The sequence below is a fragment of the Sinohyriopsis cumingii genome, chromosome 12, assembly GCF_028554795.1.
Source record: "Sinohyriopsis cumingii isolate HCF-2022 chromosome 12, ASM2855479v2, whole genome shotgun sequence".
Classification (NCBI taxonomy): domain Eukaryota; kingdom Metazoa; phylum Mollusca; class Bivalvia; order Unionida; family Unionidae; genus Sinohyriopsis; species Sinohyriopsis cumingii.
In genome coordinates this window covers 100144299-100168856 of record NC_142972.1, presented here as the reverse complement: position 1 = coordinate 100168856, position 24558 = coordinate 100144299, and the positions used below count along the sequence as shown (strand labels likewise).

Sequence of the window (24558 nt, the reverse complement as noted above, 5' to 3'; positions counted from 1 at the left end):
CACTTTTCCATTTCTCAAATGAATACTGTGATAACCTTTTCGTCATAACCAAAGATATATGACAGAAACAGTATCACCAAATTTAGGACCATTATATAGTGTAACTCCTTTGGTTCAATTTCTTGCAGAATAATAAATTATTTATGTAGAGGTTTTTCATGATGTTTTGAAGCAAAAGATTGTGTGAGTAAACCTGCTTTTTATAATGTCATAGATCAACTTTAAGTCTTGATATTTTGTGCATATTCATACAATCTACCAAGTAGTATCATGTGATAGAGTTAAATATAAGGGATCATTTTTTTTTTTATTGATTAACATAGATGACATCAGAATAATGTAATTTTTTAAATTTGTTTTACAAAATCTGATATAGTGTCTTTATATTATTTTCTTCCAAATCTCAATTTGTTGCTTACAGTAATTATTTGCATATGGGGAAACTGTTGCATAATATGGTAATCATCATTACCATCGTCGTCACCATCATCACCAATATCATCAGCAGCCATATTCTTCTTTAAATAATAATAGTAATAATAGTACTACTACTACTACTACTAATAATAATAATAATAATAATGACAATGATAATAATAATAATAATAATGATAATGATTATGGGCATCTTCGTTGGTCCTGTCTGTTCATCCATACGGAATCATTAGATCTGTTCTTGATTCAATTTATGCAGAATAACTCATGTTTTCCACCATTTACATTTTGTGTCTTCAGATTGACTTGTTGTAAGGAAGTAACCTTTCAGTTTTGGGAATAATAAGTTAAAATGTTGAAGTCAGTATGACAGAAAGAATAAAACTGGTTTCAACTTTTGCCATTAGTTTTGCCTCAAACTTTGAGCATAGCTTATACTTTCGGTATACCATACATATTTGGGATGAAAAATAGAAGCTTTTGTGGCTGAAAAAATATGGCTTCTTCAGTGTTCGAAATCGAACCTTTACAGACTTGAAGATGGTTTAAACATTGGTAAAAAAAGAATCATTTTCATTTTGGAGTCAAAGGGCAAAAGGTCCAGGTTGCTGGAGAAAGAAGAAAATGCTTTCTGCATTATGACTTAATTCTAATCCATATATCCTTATAGAGGTTTATGGAGGGCTTGCAGTGCTTGCACTTAAGGTATGGCCATTGATTAAGGTATCTATTGGTCAAAGGTCATATTCATTGTGGCTCAATGAAAATGTGTTTGCAGAATAGTTCTTTTTCCAGTGAAATTCATTGACAAGACAGTGGATTATTTGCACAGAGTACGTTTGGTTAAAATGCTGTGGTTTCTGCAAAATTATAAATTTTATTCTCAAATGCATTACATGTGATATTCAGTTTTCTAAGTCCTCTTTCATTAAACACTTTTAGTTCCTTTGGAAGCCAAAATCCCTGAGACTCCCATCACACATGAGCTCCTTTGGTTCAGAGCAGCCTACAGTTTCATCAAAAAAGACTGTTGGGATGAGGCATACATTGCATATATACAGGCATGTACAAACAGACAAGAGGAGGCTCACTTCCCAGTCAGCTTGAAGCCACTATGTAACATCGACAAAGCAAAGATATACCCCTGGGTAATGCAGATCATTCACTACTTCCTTATTTGTCAGAGCAACCATCAGGAGCTCTCATGTTATCCTGGAGACACATATTTCCATGCTGTTGCCTACATGACGTTTAAAGCAGGTTTGTTGTGATCATTTTATTTGCATTTTCTGTCACACTTACCACTGAGAAATCTTATGCTGTTCTTGAGACACATATTCCCATGTAGTTGCCTATATGACCATTAAAGTTAATTTTGTTATGACAACACTATTACCGCTCCAGTGGCCTAGTGATTAGAGCATCTGCCTCGGATGCGGGAGGTCGTGGGTTCGATCCCTGGCCGAGTCATACCAGAGGCTTAAAAAATGGTACTAACAGCTGCCTCGCTTGGCGTTCAGCATTAAGAGGTTAGTGTTAGGACTGGTCGGCTTGGTGTCAGGATAATGTGACTGGGTGGGACATCATGCTACATGTCTGCGGCATGATGCCCCAGTGCTAGACATCACTATAAACTGCCACATTGCAGACATCGTAGCGATATGACTGAAAAATTGTTAAAGCTACATTAAAAATCAAAATCACATCATATCAATATACTATTACCATTTTCTGTTACACTTACAACAGAGAAAAACTGTGTTGAGATGATATCAAATTGTTGTCACAGTTACTGCAGAAAAGTCTTATCCTTTCCTGGACAGTATATTTCCATTAAGTTGGCTATAAGACTGTTAGCTCATTAACCCCTGTTACCGCTATAACTCAACATACTTTACCTTCCTCATCTTTACCTACCTCATGATGAGTTAAATCAGCACAAACCATTGCTTGATTTCATGCCATTTCCTAATTATGCATGCAGATTAACCAATACAATTTCAGCTTACATAGATAGAGTGAACACAATGCTGAACAAAGGACAAAAAGTTTACTTCGATAGTGGCTAAAATAGTGGAAATATTTAGATTAGAAAATGAAGACAATTACAAGAATTAGTCACTGGAAGTAGACTTTTACTTCACAGACTCTGATGGAGTATTCACACAAGGTTAAGTTTGCAAGAGAGATGACTGGTGGAATTTCAGTATACATAAAATAGAACTAATTTCATTTGTTAATGGTGTTAATTTTTCAGCGTGAATTCATAATGGATTATTCATGACAAGAAAAACAAATTGGTAAATAAATTATTTATTTTTATCTTTAAGCATGAGTTTTATTTCTGCATGTAGCGTGAAATTTATACCATTATGTACATAATTTTATTGCGAACTGCTGTGCCAAATTTCAGCTTAATTAAAGGAATATAAATAAGTCAGCAAGTTTTAGGGATACAAGAACTGGTAAGGCTAACACTGCTGTAGGTGATCTCTCTGCAATTATGCTGCAGGGGAATGCCTAGCTGTGTGGCTCAGTGGTGAATGAGTTAAAGCAGGTGTGTTTTAAATTTTTGTGGCTTTTTTCATGGAGATTTCATATTATCCTTAACACTTTTTCTATATATTTGATCATTAGAACAGAATGTAGTATATCACTTTTTAGTGTAGTGAGGCAAACCTAAGTCTACTATGAGATCCATATAAGTACCTGGACTAGGACAGTTTTATAATAATGGTGTTATAATCAGTAAGCAATGTATTTAAAAAGCAAGTTATTTTTGAACAGGTACCACTCCGGTGACCTAGTGGTTAGAGCATCCACCTTGGATGTGCGAGGTTGTGAGTCCAAACCAAGTCATACCAAAGACTTATAAAAATTGTACTTGCAGCCGACTTGCTAAGTGCTCAGCATTAAGATGTTAGTGCTAGTACTGGTAAGTCTGGTGTCAGGATATTGTGACAGCGTGGGACAAGATGCTACATGTCTGTGGCCTGATGCCCCAGTGCTAGACATCACTATAAACTGTCACACTGCAGACATCGTAGTAGTATGACTGAAATTTTTTTAAAGCTGCATTAAAAATCCAAACCACACACACTTTTGAAACTTCTGTTGTGCAGTTGTGCAAACATTCTCAAGTAAAGGCTGTTCCATTTAAACATAAGTGGTATCAAGGAAAGGCATGCTTTTCAAAATAAAATTCGACATTTCATCTCCATGATTGACAAATCTGCATTCAAAGTGCCTTTCCTACGTCACATATCTTTTACTGAAACAGCTCTGAACATGTCAATTTTCAGTTTGGCTGTATCAGTTTCATGTCAGTTTCAACACAGTAAAGTCAGTTTGAACATGTCATTGTCAATGTCATTTTGAAAATGTTAATCTCATTTTAATTTACTTGAGCACTTCAAACAACCTGTAATTAAGATAAAGTAAGTGTCCTGAAAAATTTAGATTTTGTAACTTTAATTATTTATATAGCTACTGTTTGTAAGTACACATCAATCGATATGCATAATAAAGGAGAATTCATACAGGTTGTTGTAAGAAGTTCCACTAAAAAAAATATTTGTTTCCTCAGAGAAAATTACAACATTCTTTGAAAAGAAAGGATACATTTGATAAATGAGTATGCAGACTTGAATTTTTAATACCATTTTTTAGTCAGTGTTGAAAATTGCTCCTATAATATGTTTATTTGCAATGTCAAAACTCTTTCAGACTGTTAGACCATGATAAATTGTCTTAACAATGCCTATCTAAGTCATAAAGTGCCTTATCAAAGAAATACATTAATTGTATTTGCCTCTTTGGCTGACAGATATTGTAATTCAATCAAAGAACTTTACAGTTAGTTGATTACTGATTATGAAGATTGCATAATATTTATATTTGCACATATTTGATATATTGTTTTCTTTCAATCATGATCTGATCAGTTGAGACTGTTATGTTTATTTCTTCATTTAGGTTTATGCTTATTTATTACATACTAAATTGTAATATATATATATATATATATATATATATATATAATATTGCCAAAATATTTTTTTAATTTCTATACTTTTACATGTATTAAATAATATATAAAGGCTAAAGCTTTTCATGCCATCTCTTGCTTGTGTGTACCTTCAGAAGTGATACTTCCAGCAAGAAAAATGAGCATTTTGTGGCCCAGAACAAATGAATTGAAACTGCATTACTTTTCAAGCTTAGAAATTATTTTCTGCTAAAGAAAGTTTACTTGAAGCCAATCATTTCTTTACAAAGTTATTTCACAAGTACTACTTTGAAAACAATTTTGCAACCTGGTCTGATTACTGATTCCAACTTGCTTTTTATCAGGTAGGGTTGAGTAGTCCACAAAATGTAATTTATTGCAACAGATCATGTCATCCCAAAACTTACCAGCCTCATAAATTCATAGCGAGTTGAACCTAAGACAAGGCAGGTGAGTTTGGTGTGTTGAAGAGTGAGTTGTGATGCTCCTAGCTTCAGTTCAGAGCAAGTTTGTTATAACAATTAATTTCTAGCATTAATTTCGTTTTGACTTTTGAAAAAAGATGTTATTATATAAAACAATAGAAAATTTGACACCATGCAGAGAAATATATATGGCATTAAAAAAGGAATAAAAATATATTTTCAGTATATTTGTCATTGAAAGATATTTCTCCTTGGACTTTCAAGAGAAGGAGTGAGAGATAGATTCAGATATGAGGTTACAGTTTGATTAATCTTTACCTTGTTGAATACTCCTTCAGATGTCTTGGTGAAGTTTGAAATGTAATAATTGCACAATGCAGTAATAGTCACATCTCATGCTGACCATGTTTCATATTATCTGATCATCAATCTTCCTTACAGTACAAACAGTATGGAAGTAAAAAGCACATGCAATTAAAGTACAAACAGTACTTGGCCAATGGTTCAGTCTGCATGGAAGTAAAAGCACATGCCATTACAGTGCTACTGGTAGATGGTTAATGGATTTGTCTATAGGTAAATAGTGGCACATGCCATTACAGTGCTACCCGTACTTGGTTAATGGATTTGTCTGTAGGTAAATAGTGGCACATGCCATTACAGTGCTACCTGTACTTGGTTAATGGATTTGTCTGTAGGTAAATTGTGGCACATGCCATTACAGTGCTACCCGTACTTGGTTAATGGATTTGTCTGTAGGTAGATAGTGGCACATGCCATTACAGTGCAACCAGTAACAGGCTAATGGTTTGGTCAGTATGAAAATATGGGCAGATATAAAAATGGTGGGATATTCAAGTTAGACCAGTGAGTCCAACATCTTCAACACCATAGGCCACATGGAGCAAAAATGCAAAGTTCATGGCCATACATAAATATATTACAGTAATTATACTATAATTTTAGAACTGAACTGTTGTACAAGTACAGGCTGCAAAAATATGACCCAGGGCCACATTTGACCTATGGGCCTGTAGTTAACCAATGTGCTATAGACAACTTGAAATTTGAATTCAGTAAGCAATGTTTCAGGGATTATTTGCAGGAAATAGAACAGAACAGAACATAAGGTTTATTCATTGCTTTAGGCCTCTGGTTCATAATACACAACATATTCTACAGTGTAATGCAGAGCAGAGTGTGCTATAAATAGTATAGTAAAATAATTTTCTTTAGGCCTTGATATTGATATGTTTTAACAGCTCATCTCTTAGTTTAAAAGTAATATGTAATCATTCTGAAACATTTGTAATAGGGTTTATTTTTTGAGTGGACTTTAAATTTGTAAATTTATCCACTGAAGGTTGATATATTTTCTGCCTTAAATTGGTATAAGAAGTTGTTGTTGTTGTTGTTGTTGTGGGGTTTAACGCCATTTTTCAGCACACGATAGGCTATATATGGCAGCCAGTATTAATGGTGGAGGAAGAACCCGGGAAAACCCCAGAAAGAACCACCGACCCACGAGAAGCTACTGGCATGCTTTCTCACATATCTACATCGGCTGAATCTGAGACTTGAACCGGCGCAGACAGAGGTGAGATGGCAGTGATTCATAACGGCAAACGCTTTAGACCACTCGGCCGCTCAGGGCCCCAGTATAAGAAGTAAAGATGCATAGAAAATGATACTCATCTTCTATGCAGATGATATTTTCTTTAAGACATGGTTTGCAAACTCTTTGATCTCTTTCAGTTTTAAGGTGTCTTTCTTGTTCAATCACTAAATTATGTTTAGAACATCGAAAGGTTGCAAATGTTTTTTTCTGAAAATGAAAGTTAGTTCTCAGTTTCCAGTAATAATTTGTATTGGCTACAAAAAACATCTTTTATAGAATTGTCTATCTTGCATGACTAGATTTGTAATGATGAATCAAATAGATGTTGTCTGAACATAGTTAGGAAAGTGCTTCTGTCACCCAATGTTTGTACTAGCCATGCATAACCATGAGAAAATAAAATATTTTAAACTTTACTGGCTCTTGTGCATTTGCCAGCAACATCCAATATTTTTTAACATAGTATAACTTAAAAAATGACATCTGCTTATTAGCAAATGACTAATTTACCTTTCAGTCTAGTACTTTACACATCTGAAGTTATACATTGTAATCAAAGGGTATTGTCCACATTCACCAGTTTTTATAATAAGAATAATAAAAATAATAATAAAGACTTTATTTAAAAAAGGTAACTCCATTCATTACAGAACTAATCTACCTTGAGGCCTTCTATCTGTTGTGTACAACATATACAGTATATACAACATGATGTGAAGACTCTGGCTTGACACTAAATAATCAAGTGATTTTAAAAATCAAAATATCAAGCCTGGAACACATGCACAGGCATCACTGAAAACATAACCTTATATACAACATAAAATTTGAAGACTAACATAATTCTTCTCTGTTGGAAGTCCTTGAAAACCAACTGAAAAGTCCAAGAAAACAAATGGTACTAGTCTAACATGCAGTGAGGGAAAATGTGACTCTTGATTTGTGTTGAGCATATCTCTTCAAACACTGAAAATTGAACCACTTTTACAGTATGACTAGACATCATGTCTTGATACCAGTCCTGCCCTGTGCCTCAAGGTCAAGTTTATTGCAAAGGAAAATATAAATCAATTGCCTGTGTTAATGGATGTAACTTTGGAACCAATAAAATATTTAATGAAACTTGAACCTTATGTATATACTTGAATTGACATTGTATCCTTATTGACAGTCATAACTACTATTTCAGTGTCAAGGTCATAAGAATGGATTATGCTAGTCAGTAGTCAGTATCCTTATCCAGGCTGTCACAGATGGTTTGATGAAATTTTACCCAGGGCCACACTTTATCATGTCATACATCCCATGCTCATTAGAGATCATTATTGGGTTAAAGGTCATGAGACACATCTCATGTGCCATTTATTTGGTTTATTTTGATCTTACACCCCTTGTTTGAAGCTTGACATGTATTGATTATTTGAGTATCCATGCATAAACCTGTTTGTCCTTTCAAACCATAGATGATGATCAAAGTTGAAGGCTTTATATTTAAAGCACTATAAGCCATTTAAGCACTATAAGCTATTTAAGCAGTATAAGCCATTTAAGCACTATAAACCATTTAAGCACTATAAGCCATTTAAGCACTATAAGCCATTTAAGCAGTATAAGCCATATAAGCACTATAAGCTATTTAAGCACTATAAGCCATTTACTTTATACTAAATACAAAGGCTGTTAGAATAGGAGTCTCTTGCATTATACACCTTTTGAAGAATTTTAAGTTCTATATAAATGTATTATCATACTTGCTTTTATTTCAAAGGTTTATTTTCGAAAAGTCTTGAGCAGTTCTTACATCATAACTGTTACTGTGCAAGGTATATTAAGAATTGTGCTGATATGCTTACACACACACACACACACACACAGAGACATGTTATTACTGCCATAAACAAAAAGTTAAATTGTATCTAAAATGTTCTGTTATGTTACAGGAAGTTTCATGAACAAGATGAGCCTTTGTCTGTTGCAGTACATCCTGGATACTTTTGTCCTCAAAAAAAATGAGCAGGACCTTCTGGACAAGGATGGAAACACGGCACTCCATGTCGTTGTGCGTGAACCTTGTCAGGATGACATTCATCAACAACAAATCATAACAATGTTGGCAGATGCTAGGGTCAACCCTCATATTAAGAACCATGAGGGGAAAACTGTACGAGATGTGACTTACAGTATTGACTTGCTGAATACAGATATTATCTCATCTATTGAAGGTAATGATCATGTAAAAGTAAACAATAATTATTTATAAGTTGAAATGCTGGCTGATTTGGAGGGTTGTAAAATCATTTGCATATGGGCATATAGTGTTACCCTTGTCCATTCATGCAATAGTAAAACTTTAAAAAAATTAGGACCCAGTCTGACTATGTAAGTGACTGGAGCAGTAGAAATTTAAACAACTAGGAGCCAGTCTGACTATGTAAGTGACTGGAGCAGTAGAAATTTAAATAAAATAGGAGCCAGTCTGACTATGTAAGTGACTAGAGCAGTAGGAATTTAAAACAAATAGGAACCAGTCTGACTATGTAAGTGACTGGAGCAGTAGAAATTTAAAAAAATATTATGAGCCAGTCTGACTGTAAGTGACTAGAGCAGTAGGAATTTTAAACAAATAGGAACCAGTCTGACTATGTAAGTGACTAGAGCAGTAGGAATTTAAAAGAAAAATAGGAGCCAGTCTGACTAGTATGTAAGTGACTGAAGCATTAGAATTTAAGAAAAATAAGGAGCCAGTCTGACTGTAAGTGACTAGAGTAGTAGAAATTTAAAAGAAAAAAGCCAGTCTGACTATGCAAGCAACCGGAGCAGTAGAAATTATAAAAAAAAGAATCTCAAAGAGCTGCAGACCAAAAGATAAGTTTCAAGCTTCTTATTTTATCATTTTCATGGTTGTCACTGATAACAGTCTATATGATGCTTTACAATATGACTAAACAAGTCGTTCTTGCAGCCAAAAGCATTCAGGTTTGTGATGTTTGAGTTTCTGATCAGGAATAAAAATGATTATAATTTGTAAAATACAGTGACTCTAAATATAATTGCCATATTTTTAAGGCTAATTAAGTCGATGTTACCAATATTTTAAAATTGGGTAAATTTTGGAATGTTTGAGGCATGAATAACATTTGTGTCATTTTACAGAGAATTACTACATGCTAAGACAATGGCATCATGAGGATCCTGAATTATGTAAGGCCAGACAGATACAGAGAAGAGAAATGTTTCAGAAGAGGTTTGAGGATCAGAAGAGGTTTGAAGAAACTGATCCAAAAAAGCTGTTTGAACTGCTGGCCCAGGCACAGGAGCAGAATGACAGCAAGACAGGGAATGTTCAGGGTCAACAGAGGTCACCTTCAGATGGAAGTCAAGTTCAAGGTCACATTAAAAGTCCAGAAGCTAAGCAACTTCCAAGTGGCTGTAATGGATGTGAGCAGCTGATCAAAGACAGTGAACTGGACTTTAGTCAGGGCAACATGGATAATGGGTACCAGAAGTTGGTCATGGTATTGGAGTTCAGACATGCATCCAGTCAGCATAGGAGAATCATTAATAAAGTTATCAATATCATCATTGACAAATTAGGAGAAATCCTCACTCCTGGTAAGGTTAAATGTTGTTTTTCAGATTCCATTTTTTTAATTTCCATGCCTAGTTGTCTTAGGCTTATAAATGTCATGGATGGCTTGCATGTGGGTTATGAAAGAATCGCATTGATTTGGGGTTCAAATTGTAAAAAGTCAAGGTCACTGTGACATGAAGACAACACATAAATTTTAGTTATTTAATATAAGACCATTAAATAAAAGTCAGCCAGTGCACAAACAGATATGGGTCATTCTCAGTGTTACTGGCTGTTTATTTTAGCAATGTGTCATTACTTGTCAATTACACTGTACTAATCTAATTGGTTATCGTTGCATATTTTTTTTTCATATCTCATGTATGACTCCATAGTAACTTATGCTTGAAAAGTTAATAAAGAGTCACTTCCCTTGGGTTGTTATCTTGTCCATGGAAAGTGTGGATTAGAAATTACTTAGAGATGTCTGCAAGATGATAGTGTTTGCATTGACATGTTGAGGATTGGTCTTTGAGGTTTTAAATGTTTGAAAAATTATATTATTTTGAGCCATCCTATAGGTGTAAGGAAATTTCGGAGTTACCCATGTCTGTCCATCAGTCATTCCAGCCAGTATGTAATGTGAAGTACATTTATTTCACTACATTGTTATTTATGAACTTAATTTTTTTTGGCTGTGGCTTTCATATGTCAGTGATGATCATGTGGGAAATATAATTGTGATAGTCATAGTAAATACATTAATTCAGAATTTCATGGATGCTTAGGATATAACACTTGACTTGTGTGTCATTCCATCTGTATGTCACTTTCAGCTGGATAAAGTTTTCTATTTAGGTATATATCAGGTATTGTGACAGGGCATCTGTATGTCACTTTCAATTTGGTAAAGTATTGTATTTAAGTGTGTATCTGGCATTGTTTCAGGGTGTCTGTATGTCACTTTCAGTTTGGTAAAGTTTTGTATTATGTGTGTATTTGGCATTGTGACAGGGCATCTATGTGTCTCTTTCAGTTTGGTAAAGATTAGTGTTTAGGTATGTACCAGGCATCATGACACTAGGGCATCTGTCACTGTCTCCTTCAGTTTGGTAAATTTTTGTATTTAATTGTGTATCTGGCATTGTGATACTAGGGCATATGTGACTGTCTTCTTCAGTTTGATAAATTTTTGTATTTAAGTGTGTATCTGGCATTGTGACACTAGGGCATATGTGTGTCTCTTTCATTTTGGTAAAAATTTGTATTTAGGTATGAATCAGGCAGTGTAACAAGGCATATGTGTGTCTCATTTAGTTTGGTAAAGATTTTGTATTTAGGTATATATTAGGCACTGTGACAGGGCATCTGTGTGTCACTTTTAGTTTGGTAAAGTTTTGTATTTATGTATGTTTCATGCAATGTGACAGGGCATCTGTGTGTCAAGAAATGTATGTATGTATGTATGTATGTATGTATGTTTGCCAGGTTTTAATTGAATACAACAGATACTAACTCACAGTCCAAAACTGTTGATTAATCAATCAAAACCATCAAGTTACCTTCTTTTGTTATGCAGATATACCTGACAGCCTAACTGCTATGTCAGAGAACATGTTCAAGCGTGTGGTCAAAGGACTTATAAAGGGCAAGAAATGGAGACAAATGGATGCTGTTGCCCAAAAATACCGGCACAAAAATGGTTCGGACAAGATGGAAAACTTTGCAACATTTGTTGACCTTGTTGAGGTGGTGGAGGACACATCTTTTAGGATGGCAGAAGATGTACAGCTTCAGATAATGAAAACAGTATTGGACAGTGGAGCTTCTCTAGGAAAAGATGGTGAGCTTGATTGTATTTAAGGCGTTCACAACATTGGTGTTTTTGTTGTAGTTGTATGGTTTAACACCATTTTTCAGCACAAGATAGGCTATACATGGTGGCTGGTATTAATGGCGGAGGAAGAACCCGGGAAAGCCCTGGAAAGGACCACCAACCCACGAGAAGCTACTGGCAAGCTTTCTCACATACCCACAGCAAAGATGGTGAGTTTGAATTTATTTAAGGCATTTACAACCTTGGTGCTTCTCTAAGCAAAGATGGTGAGTTTGATTGTATCTATACAATGCACAACAGTGGTGCTTCTCTAGGCAAAGACGGTGAGTTTGATTGTTTCTATAATATTCACAGCAGTAGTGCTTCGCTAGGCAAAGAAGGTAGGATTGTATTTAAGGCATTCACAACAGTGTTGTTTCTCTAGGCAGAGAAGGTGAGTTTGATTTTATTTAAGGCATTCACAACAGTGGTGCTTCTCTAAGCAAAGATGGTGAGTTTGATTGTATTTCTAACATTCACAACAGTGTAAGCAGGGAAAACCCAGGTCTACTGACATTATTGTGCTGGCATATTAAGGACTATATATAGTGTAAATCCAACTTCACATGCTTGGCAGGCAGATCAGAATCTATACTGTTATACCCATAGTGGCTTTGCTTACAATGTAGACCCAGAGCAACCGTAACATTATATGCTCGCATATGAGGACTTGTGCCATTCTGCCCATATTTTCTAGTGTACATTATAGATACTAGACTATCTTTACATAATTAAGTGATGTGCTGACCCTTTAAGACATGTCCTGTTCCACCAATAGCTTCTAGTATACAGTTTAGACCCAGATCTACTTTCAGGGTCATGCCGTTCATAATGTTCCAGCAGACTTGTATCGAGGAGGTATCAGGCTGTGATATTTATTTTGACTTAGCAGACTTGGGTCAGTGATGTTTGCAAAGTCCTAGCAGATCAGGTGAATGAATTCAGATTGGCAGATTGGGTCATTGGTGTTTGAAAAGTCCTAACAGATTGGGTGAATTATTTTCAAAATGCCGCATCAGACCTAGTTCAGTGCTTCTCATAAAGTCCAAGCTGTTACTGTAGGCTGAGGTCTATGATGTTTATTATAATGACTTAGAAGACTTGCGTCAGTGTCGTTCATACTATTCTAGCATTTTGGGGTCAATACTGTTTATAAATGAATGCACCGCATTTATCTATAAATAGGAGATTTATCTATAAATAGAAGATTTATTTCTCTGGGATGTGGGTAATTTTAATCTTTATATTATGTATTTGTATGCATTGATGATTGTTTACCTAGGTATATCCAAAAAATGCAAGACCACTTGAAAATTATGATGAAACCATTCATCAAATTAACCATGTGACTTATTTCTATTCCCTTTATTGATAATTATGAACTGATTGCCTTAAGCAATACTCAAACTTGATAATCTGGTTGAACAAGCCATACAAGGGAGGCCACCCATACTGAGGTTTGTTATGAAAAAGATACTCCTTTTACTATATATGACAGGACATTATAAACTAAAAATTATTTTTTTAAAAGTAAAATCAACATACCGTATCTACTTGTGAATAAGCCGAATAATTTAGGGAAAAAATAAAGGCCTGTACGAAGGGGTAAGTCAGCTTATCTGCAGGCCAATGTGTAAACTTGACAGTTTTTAGGTCTTTTTGTTGACTAATATAATTGCTGTAAATCTTGGGGCATGAAACAATATTTTTTTCCGTGTCATTAGACAAAGGCATGTAAAAGAAAGTAACTTTTGGTGACCTGACAATTATTAAACTGTTATAACGTACTATGATTGATTTTGTTATTATTTTGCACGTGCATATTTTATGATTTCTCCAACATGAAGTTAAATAAAGGTAAATACAGATTTCATAATTCACAGGCTGGTTGAGTTTACCAGGGAGACCATGTTGAACTATAATATACAGTACTTACACAGTGCAGAGTGTGCATAAGATCTCTTAAATCCTTACATATTAGATGCAGATTTTGCTTTATTCATTGTTTTGACCAAATTGCATTCTTCCAGATAACATTTCAGCTAGACCTTAATAGCTGTTTCATTTACGTTGCATCACTGTCGCAGAATAGAAACTGAGTGGGCTTTTGGACTAAATGAATAAGACAAACACAGTGTGTGAAAGATGAAAATTTATTAAATGAATTAATAAAGAAAAATATATGGTGTAAAAGTAAAATGATTCTCTCACGTTCTCAACATATGATTGACCCAATCACTCTACACAAACATTCACACATTGAAAATAACCAAAAATATGAATTCAGTATGAAACAGATCCAAGAAACCTCATGGACTGCATATGCATTTCAAACAGTATTATACACTACAAGAGAGATTCACATAATCTCAAGTATGGACTCCGATTAAGATTCAAAATAATCTTATGATATTCAAATGTGTTTCAAATAATATTATAAACTATAAGAAAGATTCACAGGATCTTAAGGTATTCAAATGTGTTTCAAATAATGTTATAAACTGTAATAGAGGTTCGCAAAATCTCTTAGAACACAACTAAAATTCAAAATAATCTTATGAACATGCACCCAATTGAAACAACAATTGGACCAAACATATGCTTCTAGACCCTTGCACAGTCGTACGGTTTCATACTCTGATGAACCGCACAGTTTCACCGAGTCCTTGGGTTGTCCCACACTTTTATCGACCACTCGCCCCCTTCACAGATCCACCACATGTACAGTCATACGTATACACGTGTACAGACAGCATACAGCACCCTCTAATTAGCTATGTCTATGTCCATGGCTACACCACATGTACAGACCTACGTACATACATCCATATGTATTGACAGCATGCAGCCCTAAATACTCTGGAAACTCCAAAGAGCTTTAAACAGCTTCAGATAGCTCTAGACAGCTCTAGTCAACTCTAGTCATAGTCATTGTCAGCTACAATAAAACCAAACTGGTCATAATAATAGTTTCTGTAAAATCTCTAGCTATAAGCTAATACAGTAACCTCTCATAGCAACTTGTAATTCAAAGTTCAAATCTGCATTGTAATAAATGCATTATTACATGATATGACATTACAAATCGAATAAGCTTTGCATATCAAATGAAATATAAATTTAACACTTACCCCTAAGGCTGGAGAACAATGGAGAGCATACACTCCTTGACGTGATCCAAAATGACCAGTGTGTCAGTTATAAATTGATCTTCCTTAAATCCATTGGAGAGTGAGTAATACTCAGGGTAAAATACCCATGCATATCATGTTCTTAATGTCCCTTGTCACAAGTAGTTTCCAGCAAGGTACATGTTAATACAGTTGCTTACCTGGAAAAACACTTATTCACCCTAGATGACATTGTACATATGTACAACGAAAAATAGTCAAATAGTTCTAAGGCAAAACCAGCTTATTTTTTTGCCTAATTCTCTGACAATCACACTCTCACGATCCTACAAATTGAGGTAATATTTTTAAAAAGGTATGCACATTTATTTGTACAAAAGACATAACCATCATAATTTACATGTTCATAAAGAGAGGTAATAATAGAGACTAAAATTCTCATCAAGATCAACTAAGATCAACATCATTCAATTTTAGTTTTCTGTTTCAGCTGAACAAACATAACTTTCCACTCACTGGAAAGCTTGTTGTTTCGGTGTCTCCTATAATGATTTGTCTTTTGTTTTATGACAGCAGTAGAGGCCAGTTACTCATCAAAACCCTGAAACTGGCTTGTGATAAGAGGGAATTTTGACTGGTAACTATACCAGTTTAGCATTGGTATATACGGTATAAAGATGCCAAGTGTTCACTCGTGTAAGTTTTTTTCATGGGAATGGAGCTATAGCATATGGAGTTACAGCTTCATAGTGATCATTCTTGGGATTGAAATTAATTGTGGATGATTTTATTGTTGTGGTTTATTATTTTATTCTGGTTTATTTTTTGTTTTTGTAGAGGTAGAGGTAAAAGAAATGATTAATGTATGTGAATACTGTTTAAACTTAACATTCTATTTAGTGAAGAAGCAAATTCTTTGTACTAAAATAATTATTTCGTTACAGCAATAATTCACAAGTGATACAACAGAACATGTAGGACTTTTCTTTTTTAGAAGAAATGAAAATCGAAGACATACTGTAATAATCAGGAGTTCTCTGCAAAAATCAGAAGATATTATGAAGTAGGCATGGAGCAACCCCAAAAAATCGGGAGTATTTTTTTCCTCCTGATGTGAAAGTTTACAGGTATGGTGTAAGGTTGCTTACATCAAAGCAAACTACAACTCAGCTTTTACAGTAATTGAATAATTTTCAAAGCATTATTTCTGAAACTTTATTATTGTATTTTGGAGATATAAAAATTGAGCACAAGGGTGCCCATGATTTGACTCCAAGGGATGTACTTTATTCATTTATTGTGTAATCAATGTACATGCAGTGGCACCATTATGTAAATATGTTCAGTAGCCTAATTGTGAGTGTTGAATCGAACCATATTGTTTGTTTATTGGGCTTACATTTTAAAGATTTCAGATATTTACGATTTCAAAGCAAAGTAAAAACATAATTACCAGTGCATTGATATAAAATGTCCAATGCAATAATGCATAAACAAACAATAATTGAGTCAAAAAGGGAGAGGTAGTGTTACAGGAATTGCTAAATTCTTGTCACCGTTCAATCAAATTATACACATATCTAAATTAGGCAAAAACAATAAGAAAACAGAAAATTAAATTACTTTTCAAATAAGTTTATACCATTTCCTTTTAATAATCTTGCTTGCCAACCTCGAGATAAGTATACATATAATTTTTTTAATACAAGTTGGCTTAAAAAAATTATATGTTAATGAGCTTTTACATGAGTATTCACAGTAAGTCAGCTTTGTTGAACCCATACAGAGTTTTAACAGAGGCAGTTATTTTTTTTTATATCTTTGGAAATGAAGTTTCATTTATTTTGTTTGATTGGTTTGGCACATTTGTTTCACTTACTTCCCCCCTGTGATGAATATGTACATGTGCTGATATTAAAATGTTGTTTATTTACATTGGTTGTAATATTATTTTTTGTTGCAGATGGAAAAAGAGCTGTTCAAGCAGCCATAAGAGATGGTCATTTCAAGGTTGTTATGGAGTTGTTGAGGAGAGGTGCAAACCCATCTGCTCTCTCCTTAGGTGTAGGGGATACACCTATACATGCTGCTCTTATGATTGCATTAGAGAAGGACAAAGGTTAATATACAAGTTTGTTTTCTTTGATTGCATTTCCTCAGATATGATGCAACTTAAAATTGATATAAGCTGGTTGGTGTATTTTCCTTTGTTTATTGTCCTTTGGATCAATTACACAGTTTTCTGATTGAAGGCCAGAGTATGGTTGCTGTGACCCATTTCTCAAAAATGCATCTTAATGAAGTCGTCAAACAGTGTTTGCATAAACACAGTTATATTCTAAAGTTGGGGTTACATTTTCCCAGGTAGTCTTCAAATTTGAAACCTAATGATACTAATATGTTGGATTAATTAGTATATCAGAAAATGGTGGACATTTTTCATTCCAGATCTTATCAGAAAACGGTTCTAGGTGGAATTCTTCATTCCAGATCTTTTGTTCCTCTCTAGTTATTACATATTATTATCTTGTATTTCCTTGATTATTCTGCTCTTTCTCTGAAATGATTAATTAGAAAGTAATGCAAATTTGATTTATTGCTAAATTGTGCACATTTTCTGCACATTTATTTATTAACTAGTTTAGATCCTTTATATTTACATGATCTCAAAACGTGAAGAGACATCATTGACTTTAGACAAAACAGTACAAAATCCTAAATTGTCACTTGCCATATATGTTATTTTTATTTAAATGACTCACTATTTGAACTATTTGATTGTCAGTCAATTGTTCCTGCCAGCATACATACTCTTTTTCAATTTTTACCATATGTACATTCACAACTACCATAGAATCAGTAGAATCCATTGTTACAGTGGAAAATTGATGCATACAGGCATTGTGACCTGATTTAAGTTTGTATATACTTGTAAAACTTTACTATAACAAATCTTAAAAAACATGTACTGATTTCTTACCCATTTTAGTTGTCATCTTGTTAGATAATTACCTTTAAACTTTACAATAGACACTGTTATATTATAGTTCAGATGTAAGGGGAATTAAAGTGTTGAACATGATTGGAGGTCCTTATCTTGTCATTCTGGGAAGGTCATTGTCACATTTCTGGTAGTATCATTGTCACATTTCTGGTGAGATTGTTGTCTCATTTCTGGTAATGTCATTGTCATCTTTCTGGTAATGTCAATGTCACATTTGTGGTAATGTCATTGTCACCTTTCTGGTAATGTCATTGTCACATTTATGGTAATGTCATTGTCATCTTTCTGGTAGTGTCATTGTCATCTTTCTGGTAATGTCATTGTCATATTTCATGTAATGTCTTTGTCAATTTTCTGGTAATGTCATTGTCACCTTTCTGGTAATGTCATTGTCACATTTCATGTAATGTCTTTGTCAATTTTCTGGTAATGACATTGTCACCTTTTCAGTAATATTGTCAGCTTGTGGTAATGCCATTGTCACTTTTCTCATACTGTCATAGTGACATTCCTGGTAATATAATTGTCACCTTTCTGATAATGTCATGGTCATGTTTCTGGTAATACCGTTGTCATATTTCTGCTATTGTCATAGTTACATTTCTGAAAATGTCATTGTAACTTTTCAGGTAATGTCATTCTCACATTACATGTAATGTCATAGTCACCTTTCTGGTTATGTTAATGTCACTTTTCTGGTAATGTCATTGTCACTTTTCTCATAGTGTCATAGTTGCATTCCTGGTAATGGTATTGTCACATTTCTGGTAATATTGCCACCATTCATGGTCACATTTTTGGTTATATAATTGTCACCTGTCTGATAATGTCATGGTCACATTTCTGGTAATACCATAGTCATATTTCTGCTATTGTCATGGTCACATTTATGAAAATGTCATTGTCACCTTTCTGGCAATGCCATTGTCACCTTTGAGGTAGTGTCATTGTCATTTTCGGGTAAAGTCATTGTCATAATGAACACTGTTAAAATTGTTTAAAGTCATGATTTCATCTACATAATTTTTCATATTTAAATGAAACTTTGTTTCATTATTACACTTAGAGTGTGTGATTGTAAATTTCTGTTCCACCTGCCTAAGTTTTTGCATTAAGATATTCTCAATCTTCAACAGAAAAGAGTTATCTTTTAATAATGATGCCCCCATATCAAGGTCAGAATCATCAAACAGTTGTCACTTGTTTGATAACATTAACTTTCAAGTATATTAAACACTTGTTTTAATAACCCCTTTCTGACTTGTTCTTTTCTAGGATCTCTCACACTGTTTGAGATGTTACTGAGACAATTTGACTCTGATCCAGAGAAGTTTGCTTGTCTTGACCCATCTCAAGTTGATGCCAGTGGAGACTGCTTATTCCACCTTCTTGCAAAGTGTAAATTCAGCAACACAGCACTAAAAGCTGTTGAGATACTCTGTGCCCGCAAACTAAATTCCAATGTTCGCAACTCAGATGGAAAGCTTCCAATAAATTACATTACCAAGAAGAATGATCGAAGGAAAGAGTTTCTTAAACTAGCTGCATTTGCAGAAGTGCCCCAAAATAGAAGTAGTTCATTTGCAAAAGAGAACATTAGAGAAAATTCAATACCGGAAGAAACAATAGATCTGGCAGCTAGGAAAATTACAGAAATGGTGAAATGTTCCACAAACAAAGAGGCTCAAAAGAAGAAAATCGAAGGAATGATCCGACTGCTGGAAGACAGCAAATTATCTGTGTATGATTTGTTGGCCAGCAGTCCTTCCACCACAATAACAAAACAAGTACCAACTGAGACTCCACAGACTTTGATATGTTCTGAACAGGATGGTATTCAGGTTAAAGAATCAAGTGAATCAACAAATCTAGTCAAGAGAGAAAAAGAGAAGGAAGATATGCAGCAAAAGTCAGATAATGCTGTGGATACAGTTATCACGGAAGCAGAGTACAAGGAGGAGATGGAAGAGATGGACATTGACGCTAAGGTATGTTCAGATACGTCATTTACATATAGCTTATAGGTTGTCATATATTAGATGATATTTTGACTGTACATTTTATTCTGTCTCTCTGTCATGAAATTTAAACAAAGATATCAGCCAATATACTTTGCATAATTTGTTCTACAAGTTATTATATTTGAAAATGAAATTTGTTTATTTTCGCATGGTGATGTTTTTACCATTTTGCTGATAATTTAAAAAATGCTTAATTTGCAATGATGTAGAAGTACATGATCTAATATTGTAAATAAATGTCATTGTTCATGTACATTACTTTTTGTATACAGTGTATCATACTTCACTATACAGTGTATCATACTTGACTGTACAGTGTATCATACTTCACTATACAGTGTATCATACTTGACTGTACAGTGTCACAGTAAATACATAATTTTCTCCTGCCACATAAGGTGATACACCATATTACACTTGTGCTGCAGTAGAGTGCCAGTGAATGTAGTTCAGTTATGCAAGCTGATTCAATTGTATTACATGTACCGTATATACTTGCATATAAACATGGTCGTGTATAAGCCAATACCTCCAAACTGAATAGGTATAAACACTAAAAAGTGCATGACCTGCATATAAGCAGACCCTAAAGTCCAAGACAACATCACAAGATGCATGCGGTAAGTTCTAAATGCATTTAATAAGGCAAACTTACATTAGCAAAAATTACATGTATAGCACTCTTGGTGTTGGCATGTACAATTATTACATAGAAGTGGTATGAATTTGTTTGAAAAGTCAAGAAATTTATTTAAATTTCTGTTTTCTTTTTGTTTTGCCCAATTCAGATTCGTGTATAACTTGATGAGACGAAGACAAGAATTGAGCATTCATTGGTTGCTGAAACATTAACTCTCCCTTTTGACTCAATTATTTATATATCATTGCTACAGTAATTACATTTTATTTTGCCTTGAAATTGTAAATACATAACTCATTAAAATATTATCCCAGTATGACAACAATGAACAGCAATAGGGTTTGATTCTACACTTACAATTAGGCTAGTTTGCGTATTTGCATGATGTCACCTCTGCATGTACATTGTAGTTGTGAACACGTGCTGAATGAAATACATCCCTTGGATTCACATCATGGGTACCACTGCACTAAACTTTAATGATAAATCAACAACACCATAATGAAGTTTAAAAAATAATGCTTCCAAAATTATGCTATTACTGTAAAAATTGAGTTGTTGTTTGCTTTGATGTTAGCAAACGTACATCCTGTTTTGCAAACCTACAGTAATCATGTTAAAATTAGGGACTGAAAGTCAATTACACGTCAAAGTACTGGTATAGTTGCCAGTCAAAATTCCATTTTAACTCAAGCCAGTTTCAGGGTTTTAATGATTAACTGGCTTGTATTGATGTCGGAAAACAAAAGACAAATCCGCTAATTATAAACAAAGGAAACACCAAAACATCCAGCTTTCCGTTGTGTGGAAAAATTTGATTTTGTTCATCCAAAACACAAAAATAAAATAGATTGATGATGATCTTAGTTGATCTATATTGAGAATTGTAGCCTCTTATTACCATTCTTTCAGGAACATATAACGGTTATGCTAGTTGTGCCTTGTACAGTTGAATATGTGTACATTTTCATAAAGATTACGTTAGTTTGTAGCATTGCTTATAGTACTCAAAAACAGTAACTTGTGAGCACGACTGGATCGATGTTAATAAGTCAGCTATTACCAAATAGCTGTAGTGTTATCTGGTAGAATGGGATTTTGTTGAAAAAAATGAATAAAGCAAATCTGCATCTAATATGTTTGGGAATACACAAGGATTTAAGTGATGCTAGATGCGATTTGCACTGTGTAAGTGCTGTACATTATAGTACAGCCTGGTCTCCAAAGTAAACTCAAACCGGCCCCTAGAATTATGAAGTCTTTATTTACCTTTATTTAATTTCATGTTGGAGAAATCAGAAAATATGCACATGCAAAGTAATTACAAGACCAGTCATAGTAGTGTATAATAGTTCAGTAAGTGTTCACTAATAATGTATTTTTTTTCAGATGCATTTACATCTTAGGATGCAGAAAATAATTATCTGTTGTTTTTCTAGGGTTTAACGCCGTTTTTCAGCACAAGATAGGCTATACATGGAGGACAGTATAACTGGTGGAGGAAGAACCCTGGAAAACTCAGGGAAGAACCACCGACCCACGACAAGCTACTGGCAGGCTTTCCCATGTACCCATGCTAGCCGAGCCTTGGACTCCAACCCACGCAGACAGAGGTGATCCGGAAAGATGAGTGTTTAGACTAATCGACCACTCGGGGCCCCCCGAAAATAATTATAATTTTTGTGTTTCAGAATTTAGAGCCATTATGGTAGTCAACAAAAAAATCTAAAAAATTTTCAAGTTTAGATCTTGGCCCATGGATAAGCTGACCTCCATTCTTCCAGGCCTTTTTTTTCCCCCCTAAATTATTTGGCTTACACACAAGTATATACAGTACTATGTGAGAGCATTTGGCTGGACTACACTCTTGCTGCAGTAGGAGATCACTGAGTGCAGTTAGTGATGTATGCTGATGTAATTTTGCTATATTGCATGTGAGAGCATATATATGAATTACACTTGTAATACAGTTAGGGGCATTACTGTGTGTAAAGTGTAGCTTGGTGACATACACTGACCTAAATTTCAGGCTTATGTATGCTTTTAATAGGTATTTGATGGTTTGGTCTGGGAGGTAGAATGTACTGCTGATGTGTGGAAAAAATTGATGGATAAGCACATACCTCAAAACATAAAGAACATAATTGTGCACAAAATCCACCTGCTGGCCAGTGGGAAATGGCAGAAAAACCTGTGTAAGAAATTGAAGAAGGTGCCACCCAATCTGCAGCTGTATGAAGCCAAGGTGACTAAAGGTAAATATGTCACTTCCAGTTGGTGCTTACTATGGTACTAAAGGTATATATAGCACTTCCAGTTGGTGATTACTATGTTACTAAAGGTATCATGGCACTTCCAACTGATGATTGACATGGTACTAAAGGTATCTATGGCACATCCAAGTGGTGATTACTATGTTACTAAAGGTATATATGGCACTTCCAAGTGGTGATTACTATGTTACTAAAGGTATATATGGCACTTCCAAATGGTGATTACTATGTTACTAAAGGTATCTAAGGCACTTCCAAATGGTGATTACTATGGTACTAAAGGTATATATGGCACTTCCAAATGGTGATTACTATGGTAGTAAATATATATATATATGGCACTTCCAAGTGGTGATTACCATGTTAGTAAAGATATCTATGGCACTTCCAAATGGTGATTACTATGTTACTAAGGTATATATGGCACTTCCATGGGGTGATTACTATGTTACTAAAGGTATATATGGCACTTCCAAGTGGTGATTACTATGTTAGTAAAGGTATCTATGGCACTTCAAAGTGGTGATTACTATGTTAGTAAAGGTATCTATGGCACTTCCAAATGGTGATTACTATGTTAGTAAAGGTATATATGACACATCCAAGTGGTGATTACTATGGTACTAAAGGTATCTATGGCACTTCCAAATGATGATTACTGTGTTACTAAAGGTATATATGGCACTTCCATATGGTGATTACTATGTTACTAAAGGTATATATGGCACTTCCAAGTGGTGATTACTATGTTAGTAAAGGTATATATGACACATCCAAGTGGTGATTAATTTGTTAGTAAAGGTATCTATGGCACATCCAAGTGGTGATTACTATGTTAGTAAAGGTATATATGGCACTTCCAGTTGGTGATTACTATGTTACTAAAGGTATCTATGGCACTTCCAAATGGTGATTACTATGGTACTAAAGGTATATATGGTGCTTCCATGTGGTGATTACTATGTTACTAAAGGTATATATGGCACTTCCAAGTGGTGATTACTATGTTAGTAAAGGTATATATGACACATCCAAGTGGTGATTAATTTGTTAGTAAAGGTATCTATGGCACATCCAAGTGGTGATTACTATGTTAGTAAAGGTATATATGGCACTTCCAAATGGTGATTAATATGGTAGTAAATATATATATGGCACTTCCAAGTGGTGATTACCATGTTAGTAAAGATCTCTATGGCACTTCCAAATGGTGATTACTATGTTACTAAAGGTATATATGGCACTTCCATGTGGTGATTACTATGTTACTAAAGGTATATATGGCACTTCCAAGTGGTGATTACTATGTTAGTAAAGGTATATATGACACATCCAAGTGGTGATTAATTTGTTAGTAAAGGTATCTATGGCACATCCAAGTGGTGATTACTATGTTAGTAAAGGTATATATGGCACTTCCAGGTGGTGATTACTATGTTAGTAAAGGTATCTATGGCACTTCCAAGTGGTGATTACTATGTTAGTAAAGGTATCTATGGCACTTCCAAATGGTGATTACTGTGTTGCTAAAGGTATATATGGCACTTCCATATGG

General features: G+C 34.4%; 2 protein-coding genes across 2 annotated transcripts in view; both read left to right on the top strand.

Annotated features, from left to right (window-relative positions):
- The window catches only part of LOC149787091 (uncharacterized), a 90925-nt gene extending 89219 nt beyond the window's left edge, over positions 1–1706 (top strand). The window contains exon 15 of the mRNA XM_089976041.1: positions 1378–1706. Within this exon, the coding sequence (XP_089832167.1) occupies positions 1378–1706 (329 nt within the window). The remainder of the gene's footprint in view (positions 1–1377) is intronic.
- A 6727-nt stretch (positions 1707–8433) lies between these two features.
- LOC149787090 (TPR and ankyrin repeat-containing protein 1-like) overlaps positions 8434–24558 on the top strand; it is a 57269-nt gene continuing 41144 nt past the window's right edge. Inside the window, exons 1-6 of the mRNA XM_089977612.1 lie at positions 8434–8709; positions 9641–10099; positions 11638–11901; positions 17029–17184; positions 19345–20057; positions 22781–22985. Coding sequence (XP_089833738.1) covers positions 8436–8709; positions 9641–10099; positions 11638–11901; positions 17029–17184; positions 19345–20057; positions 22781–22985 — 2071 coding nt within the window. The 5' untranslated portion in view covers positions 8434–8435. The remainder of the gene's footprint in view (positions 8710–9640; positions 10100–11637; positions 11902–17028; positions 17185–19344; positions 20058–22780; positions 22986–24558) is intronic.